This window comes from Clupea harengus, chromosome 23, assembly GCF_900700415.2.
Source record: "Clupea harengus chromosome 23, Ch_v2.0.2, whole genome shotgun sequence".
Classification (NCBI taxonomy): Eukaryota; Metazoa; Chordata; class Actinopteri; order Clupeiformes; family Clupeidae; genus Clupea; species Clupea harengus.
Genome location: NC_045174.1, coordinates 7,024,165 through 7,032,714, shown reverse-complemented (window position 1 = coordinate 7,032,714; position 8,550 = coordinate 7,024,165). Strand labels below are relative to the sequence as shown.

The following is an 8,550-nucleotide window of genomic DNA, read 5'->3' as shown; positions in this document are numbered from 1 at the left end:
TAGCGAAGATAGTCAGAGAAAGGAAAAAAAACAGAGTGAGTGGGTAGAGTTTGGCTGTCCATATGCGTAGATGAGGAGTAGTGGGGGTGAGGAGCAATGTTTCCACATCCATCAGCAATTGGAACATGTTATAAGGGAGAGAGAACATTTATGTTAGTAGACATCAATTTTGGAAACAGATAAGGAGATACTTTTAGGTAGCAAATTTAACAGTAGGCAATATGGCCATTTTAGCAGTATTATTATAGGCATTAGCAATGTGATATGAAAGGAGAGGGGGAGAGAGAGAGAGGCTGCCTGGCTAGGTGTATGGGAATATCATTTAGCATTTAGTAAGGTTTGGTACATGTGGAGATTTTAGTCAAAAGCTTTGTAAGGGTGGCAGGGTGCACAACAATGCCCAATTGGCTGGTGACAGTCGCAACACGCGCCGTATGCTGTACCCGGGATCTGTCGCACTCCTTCACAGTACAACATACGTTGTCTGTAGCCCAGTTTTATTGATTTGGGGGGTTTTGCATGTGTTTAGATATGTTTAGTGTTTAGATATGTTTAGCACAATACGTCACTTCATTGTTTATTTAGGTTATACTCATTAGTGCAGGTGATTGTGATGTTAAACGATACTTAGCAGTTTACTTTTGTGTAACTAATTAGCTAGCCTACATAACTTTACAGTCGATACCGTTGTCTGCTTGTTGTGCCGCTCTCAACTTGGAAGTGGGACGTTCCGAATTGGGAACTTTCCCAGTTCCCAACTGCCTGAACGCTCGATAAGTAAAAAAAAAATCGTCGAAGAACATAGGCTCTTTCGTCATAGTCTTAACACTAGAAGGAATATATCGGGGATACGCCTTTTTAGCGACATGATAGTGCAATGCTTTCAATAGGTTGCCATACATCCACAGTGTAGTGTTTCTTGATTTGAAACACTGTTACATCTTCGATTAAGGCGTAGGTTACATACATAGCAAACGCTCCTGATTCATGTTGATGAGACGGTCAAACTATTCAGCTGTCTCCAACTCGCTTCCCGTCTGCGTCTTCTCCACTCCTCCTCCACTAACATGTTGTGCTTTGTATGCTCTTACTGCCGTTTCAGGTGGGCTAACCGACCCTCGTCTCCGTCCGCGTATTGGGCATGCTGACACATTTTATGATCCCCTACCTCGTGAGCAAATAATCTCTTCAGCGTAATTTAGTTACAGCCACATACGCAAAGTTGCCTGATGTGTAATTTTTTCCAAAACTCTCTCTTAGATTTTGGAGATAAAGAAAAACAATCTTGTTATTAAACTCGTTTCAATTGAATTGTGGTGCGTATCTTTATATTTCACAAAACATATGCATGTATGTACATTCTAGTGCCTAGTGTTGCCTACGAATTGATATACTTGTACAACAGTGTCACAATATAGCAGGGATGATGCCCCAAACAGTAAATACCCCCCATTCACCCACAAAAAAAGTAACTATAGTAACTATAGTACTATGATTCCTGCCACTGGCTCAGAGAAGGCTCCATGCCAATACAAAATGACAAATAGTTGTCCAAACACATCAATCAAAACTGACAAGAGTGATTGACATTGTGGGGGATTCCTGACCTGTCAATCAAAAACAGATAGGTAGGCCATCGACATCAAGTCAATGTTACCTACTACTGCCATGTTACCTTTCTGCTGACTGGCCAACTGTTTGCTATGCCATGCACTCTCCACACACACCTGCCCTTAGTCTGTATGGCATTGCAGAGGTGCTGTTACTCTGTTAAAGGATACCATGCCCACTGAAATCAAATACACCTCCTCACCACTTGTAGAAGCTTACTTAGAAGTTTTTGTTGTGCACTTGATGTTGATAAATCTTTATCCACAATATTTAGCACAAAATGACCAGGCTTTATATTTATTTCCCCCTGGTTTTTACCAAGTCTCCCTGCCATATTTCCCATAATCTTGATATTAGGACATACTGCCAAATACAATGTAGGTCTCTTGTCTCTTGTCTCTTGGTCTCATCTCCACTTGATACATGCTAGAGAAATCCTTGGGTCAACTAGATATCCTAAAATACGAAGTATGACTGCTCAGCAACAGTAGAGACTCTAGAACCGCACGGATCAGACAACAGTAGAGGAACTAGAACCACACGGACCAGACGTAGGAATGAAAAGAGTACACAGGACATTGAGACAGAATTGTGTTGAACAAACTATACAAGAACACGGACATACGGATGAATAGAGACATCTCTACTATAATACCTTAGTGTACTGGTATAGTCACTCAAAATCAGTTAGCATCTCTATTATAATATTACCTTAGTGTACTGGTATAGTCACTCAATATCAGTTAGTATCTAATATTACCTTAGTGTACTGGTATAGTAACTCAATATCAGTTAGTATCTAATATTACCTTAGTGTACTGGTATAGTCACTCAATATCAGTTAGTATCTAATATTACCTTAGTGTACTGGTATAGTCACTCAATATCAGTTAGTATCTAATATTACCTTAGTGTACTGGTATAGTCACTCAAAATCAGTTAGTATCTCTATTATAATATTACCTTAGTGTACTGGTATAGTCACTCAATATCAGTTATGTCCTCAGCACGGACAGAGATGCACACATATCACATACATGTGCATTCTATGTGCCTCCAAAGCACAGCTGATATTTAGTGATCAAAATATTATTTCCATGTAAGTATAAGGGTAATCTGTTGGTGTACAATTGCATATTTATGCTTTGCAATGCTTTGTGATTGAGCAATCACATTGATAACGTTAAGCAGGTGTATCCTCCAGCCAGTGAGGAATTCTTACAGGCTACTACACACACACAAATCCCCCATTGACTCTAACACACCAATTCTCCATTAAACTTTATGAGGCTGGACTAAATCGTCATTTTGATGTCTGATTTCACAAGATCATGCAGAACCTTCATACGTCACCTAAAACCCTACCTTACTAGCATTTATTGCTCATAAAGCTTTTAGATGGGACTATATGGGATAATCCTGTCTTTCTAGGCGTTCATGGAGGGATCACAAAGACAGACCCATCTATTTGAGCTTTTAGTGATCAAGAAAATGACTCTTAATGGAAGCTTACAGTCAAATGTGCAACACAGAGGAAAGCTTGATATATGATGGGCCATATACATTCACACTTGGGTCAATTCTGATCTGTTAATCTCGTAATCACTGGATTAAGGTCCCTGCTGCTCCAGTGAAGGCAATCTGTGTCGAACTGGGAAGTGATGAGGAGAAGGGCTTACATAATGGACTTGGAATGTCATCGGAAGAAGGAATAATCATTGCTCTCAACAAACCAGAACTTGAGGAAGAGTTGGAGCATATCATGGAATAACAGTATCTAAATACTGAACATTATTTGGTCCTCGCTTCCTATTTGTTTATCAGAAAACAAATTATTTTCATAACTTTCCTCCACCTGATTACATATGCATTTGATTCAGTTCTACCTATGCACTAGCTATGCAGATCTACAGTGTGCAGATAACCTCAGAGTACTTCCTGCTCTTAGGCCATTTGTCTAATCCATTCTCCAGTCCCCGCCTACTCAGTATAAAAACCTATACTCCTCTGGCAGAATTTCAGATGAAATCTGCACGAGGTCAAGTTTCTTTGCTAGAGTGCTGTTTGGTCCATGAGGTATGTCACGGGGAAACTATGTGCTTGATCTTTTTGTCAGTTCAGTCAGGTTCTGTATTCTGTCAGGTTGGTAAAGTGTGCATTTGCACATCTTGTGACTGTAAGGACAGCAAAGTTGAGCGTTCAAAATTATGCCTTCTGTGTTCATCGTTTTTAGAAATGATTGAGCATACTGCCAGATAATGCAAAGCTTGACCATTGGATGTGTTTCTGCAAGTAGGGGATTTGGAGTTAAAGGTGGTAGTGACAGCACGTGACTGGATTAAATGCAGATCCTAAATGCGTCTTCTGCGGTCAGGTGTCTGGGGACAGTCATTAGGTAAATAAACAATTGGCAGCGCGGTTGGAGGCGTAGAGATTGATTGAGCAGCGCTGACAAAACACAAGCTTTTACTGGACAGGTATGACATCCGTTTACCACGTCTGCGCCGAGACGCATGAGCATTTTTGATGGGGTCGGGGGGCTCTTCATCACGGCCCCCCAGCAGTACGGAAGAGCAGTGTATTAAATGCAAAACTCTGTAAGTCTAAATGTTAATGCGATGCTAGTGATTTCATGGCGTGTAATGGCATTTAATCACGTTTTTCATCTACAGCGAGATGTCTGGAGATGAGGAGCGCACATTTATTGCCATCAAGCCGGATGGCGTGCAACGAGGAATTATTGGAGAGATAATTAAGCGGTTTGAGCAGAAAGGGTTCAAACTTGTCGGGATAAAGATGGTCCATGTAAGAAATTTAACACGTTTCACTGTATTTAAACATATTGCAACGCAGTTTTCATAATGCTACTGTATAATGCAGAGATTGTAGAATCGCTAAACTCATTAGTAATAAACCACACAGCCTTACTTGACATCAGCTGTACCGACGTGCTTAAATGTAGGCTTGCTGTCCGGAACAGTTGTCTGAATGTTAAGAAAGAGGTCATGACAGATTAAGCAGTAGGCCTATACATTTCGTGTGGTGGTTTGAGTGTTACTTAATGAGAGTGGTCTTTTATATTTAGCAACAAGAAGACCCCTAAAATTAGAATCACGAGCTACCAGATTAGTCCACTGTTGTATTCTTGGATGCTTAACCAGCTTGTTGAGGTCACCCTTTGCTCCTTGACTTGACTGCAAACTTTAGCCTTGATAATTTGCTATTTGTTTGTTCCCTGTTCATCAAGAAAGATTGTGTAGCAATTATTATGATATATAGTAACACATGCTATAGAGATGTGCACATTGGATGAAATGTTATTCTGGAAATATAATTAAACATTTGTAAAGCCTTTTAACCCACGGTTGTATAGTAACATGAAAATGATCATGTGGGCAGTTGCAAATTCTGTCACATTAAGAAAGTGCTGGAAAATAAATGCTCTTGTGGCTCTTCACAGGCACCTGAGGAGCTGCTCCGGCAGCATTATTATGACCTCAAAGACCGACCTTTCTTCCCTGGGCTTGTCAGCTACATGCGCTCTGGTCCTGTTGTTGCCATGGTAAAGAGACTGATCACTGAATGGATTTGAAGTGTTTCACTCTTCATAGATGATTTCTGTGACTGCAGAATAATAAAATGAAATGTCTAATCTAAATGTTTTATTCCAAAAGGTTTGGGAAGGTATGAATGTTGTTAAGACAGGTAGAGTGATGTTGGGAGAGACCAATCCTGCTGAATCCAAGCCAGGCACGATTCGGGGGGACTTCTGCATTCAAGTTGGCAGGTAAGACATTAATTTCACTTTAGTCATAAGAAATGCACTAAAGTAGCACATAATATTATATGTTTAAAATGTTTGACAAATTTATTTCAGAATAAATACACGGCAAGAACATATATGATTATATTTAGGCAGTAGTATTTGACCAGATACTAGAATAACAATAATGCTATCACCTGGAAAATAACAGTTGTGCTACTGTTCGACTTCTGGTAGAGGCAGTTAGACGATTAGAGTATTTTATCAGCTGAGCTGGGTTTACACCCAGTTTACACCCCTCACTTCCGTGCTCCAGAAGCAACGCATTGATTGGCTGTAATTGTTTATGGCTCGGTCTCTGCCTCTATGTTTGTTTCCTATGTACAGAACTAGGACTTTGTACTTACACTGGAGATTTTGACCACAAACACAGAATGGGAAGATAGAGGACCATGAGGGTCAATTGGCTGGACTTAATCTGCAATTTATGCAAATCTCAGCAATGGCATTTTTGATTAGCTTAACACACTTTATTTAGCTCATCATGAGAATTATGATAACACTGACTTTATACACTGACAAACATGTTATTTTAGACATATTTTCACTCAGTGGCAGCGTGCAGGTTCAGGAGCTGTATTGGTATGTGTTCATCTTACCCTTTATAGTAGGCCTACCTCTCAATGGAGGGGGATGCTCTTTTTGCTAGATACCAGATTAACTGCTCAGGGTTTCTGTGAGATCAGAATTGAAATTCTCAAAACGACTTGTTGAACATTCACACCATCTAGTCACTTGTGCATATCATAACAGCAATTTATCATTCTTTTTATCAAATAGAAAATATTTTGGCACATTAATGCAAAATAGTATGTACGGTGGTCTGCTGTTTAGTGATGCTATGCAAAATGTTTAAAACCAGTTATCATTAGTTGTCATGCATATATTTAATCAATTTCAGTGACATTGTATTTTTTGAATATCTGCTAAATTGCAAGGCAAACCTTGATAATTTTGTGTTGATGATGAGGCTTGACTCAACACATTATTGATTCTGGTGATGAAAGTTTATTTTCAGCCTCAATTAAAATGGTTTTTGATTTTGTTTTGTAACGAGGTCAGGCCCACAGTTAAATAGAGTATGGGAAAGTAGAGCTGATTTGCCTGTGCTGTAGATCATTTAGGAAAGGAGCAATTTAAACATTTTGAAAGAAGGTCAAATATCACTTTAAATGTTCACAGTTAGCATTTTTTTTAACTGTACAAACGCTGTTTTCAATAACTTCACTGATATGGCTTCGTAGTTTAAAAAAAAAAAATATTTGTATCCGGTCTATGGGGTTTTACATGTTGACTGCTCTCTGATAGTAATGCAACCACCTGGGGGGGATGTTTTTACTTTCCCTGCTTATAGAGATGTAGCAGTTATGTCACAAAAAAAGAACTATAACCCACTGGCAGAAAAAAACCTCTGTCTGATCGATAGCCTACCATAGCGCCGAGAACCTATACCCTCTAAATATACTGCCCATTTTAAAATTCACAAAATGTACTTATATTCTAAAAACACTACAAAGATAAACATGCAGTCCTGGCATACTTGCATACTTTTCAAGCCAATCCAGATTGTTCATGAAGCTCCCGACCTCCAGTAAAGTAATATAGGCTGTCTAGTTCTGTAACCACCCCTCTGTCTACTCAGCTCTTTGAGGGCTTATACAATTCTAGAGGGTTACAAATGGGCCAAACTATTTGTGTTTAGTATCCAACTTAGAGTAGCCTATAGCCTTACAGCAAAAATAACAGTTAAAGAGATGTTAAACAGCCTTTTTTATAAAACCACTGTCGTGTCCGAGGGCAGCATCCAGAAAACCAACTTCTCAATGGCTGAGGCAAGCTATTTTGTTAAAGGAAGAAACAGCCTATAGCCTGTCCAATCAATGTATTGACACTTTTTTTGTCTGTGGTGTGATGAGGTTGATTCAACCTTGCAAAGTGAAGCAATATTTTTCCAAGATTATAAAATCATAAATCTGCAAGAAAAAACTCGATTAAAGTTGAGATTAAAGTCGAAAATATGATTTTATAATCTCAGACAATATCTACGTTTTTTTCTTGGAAATTTACGACTTTAATCTTGGACATTTTGGAATATACCCCCCCCCCCCCCCCCCCCCCCCCCCCCCCCCCCCCCCCCCCCCCCCCCCCCCCCCCCCCCCCCAGCTCCATACATTTTTTTGGAACCTATTGCTCTATTACCAAGTCTTACTATAGCAATCAGGAGTTTCACAATGAGATCACAATGCCCTCGTAATAAAATAAAAATACTCTGGGAGAATTTTTACTGTTTTCTCAAAACGCATTAACTAAAGTAATGAATTAATGAAACAAATTTTCTTCGAACTTGTAAAAGTACCAGTAACCATTGATACATAGTTATACCACTGCTTGGTTGAATTTCGTTTTGTGACGCGTTCTTTAGAACATCTATAGAGTGTGGGAGTGACCACCGTCATTTTGTATGTGGGGATTCTCATTTTGGCAAGTTCTGGTTTTAAACAAAAAAAACTCTAAGAGAGAATTAATGGGTTTTTTGGAAAATCGACAAAGTAACACCTGTTGTAGTTAAGTAACTGCTTGACAGACCCCGCATTCCATTCCGTTCAATAAAATGCATGTGTATGTTGTATTGTATTGTTTAAAGTGTCTCAATCCTTATTTTTCTTTTACAGGAATATCATCCATGGCAGTGATGCAGTTGACAGTGCCAATACAGAGATCAACCTTTGGTTTAAACCAGAAGAGCTGATGTCTTACACTAAATGTGACCATAGCTGGCTGTATTAGGCCCATGTCCTGCAGTCTCCCTTTCATGTTGTTCTTGCTTTCATGCTTTGTTCTGTGATCTTTGTATTTGCATAACAAGTTCTGTTTCCTGGATGTACCTTTGTTGTTAGATGTCACAGGTAAAGTTTGGTATATTTGGACATGGAATGAATAGATGATTTAATTCGCTTTTCTTGTGACCATGTGTGTACAAAATGTAATGGACTTAATAGATTTAAATGTGGATTAAATGAATGGAGTGAACGGACCAGAGTTCTAAAGCATAATGACATCCTTTAGGTATTTATAAAAGCTTAATAAAAATATCAAAATGCACTGTTGTAGAGGAG

At 39.1% G+C, this 8,550-nt stretch overlaps 1 protein-coding gene across 3 annotated transcripts; it reads left to right on the top strand.

Moving 5' to 3' along the window:
- The first annotated feature begins 3,613 nt into the window (after positions 1 to 3,613).
- nme2a (NME/NM23 nucleoside diphosphate kinase 2a) lies at positions 3,614 to 8,536 on the top strand. Of its 3 annotated transcripts, none has more exons than XM_031560537.2 (5): positions 3,614 to 3,687; positions 4,284 to 4,416; positions 5,072 to 5,173; positions 5,286 to 5,398; positions 8,107 to 8,536. In XM_031560537.2, the coding sequence occupies exons 1-5, from the start codon at positions 3,683 to 3,685 to the stop codon at positions 8,219 to 8,221; spliced, it is 468 nt and encodes a 155-aa protein (XP_031416397.1). In that variant the 5' UTR covers positions 3,614 to 3,682; the 3' UTR covers positions 8,222 to 8,536. The 3 variants fall into 3 exon arrangements, with proteins under 3 accessions (XP_031416397.1, XP_012669999.1, XP_031416396.1); XM_012814545.3 differs by lacking the exon at positions 3,614 to 3,687 and adding an exon at positions 3,830 to 4,088; XM_031560536.2 differs by lacking the exon at positions 3,614 to 3,687 and adding an exon at positions 4,099 to 4,208.
- The last annotated feature ends 14 nt before the right edge of the window (positions 8,537 to 8,550 follow it).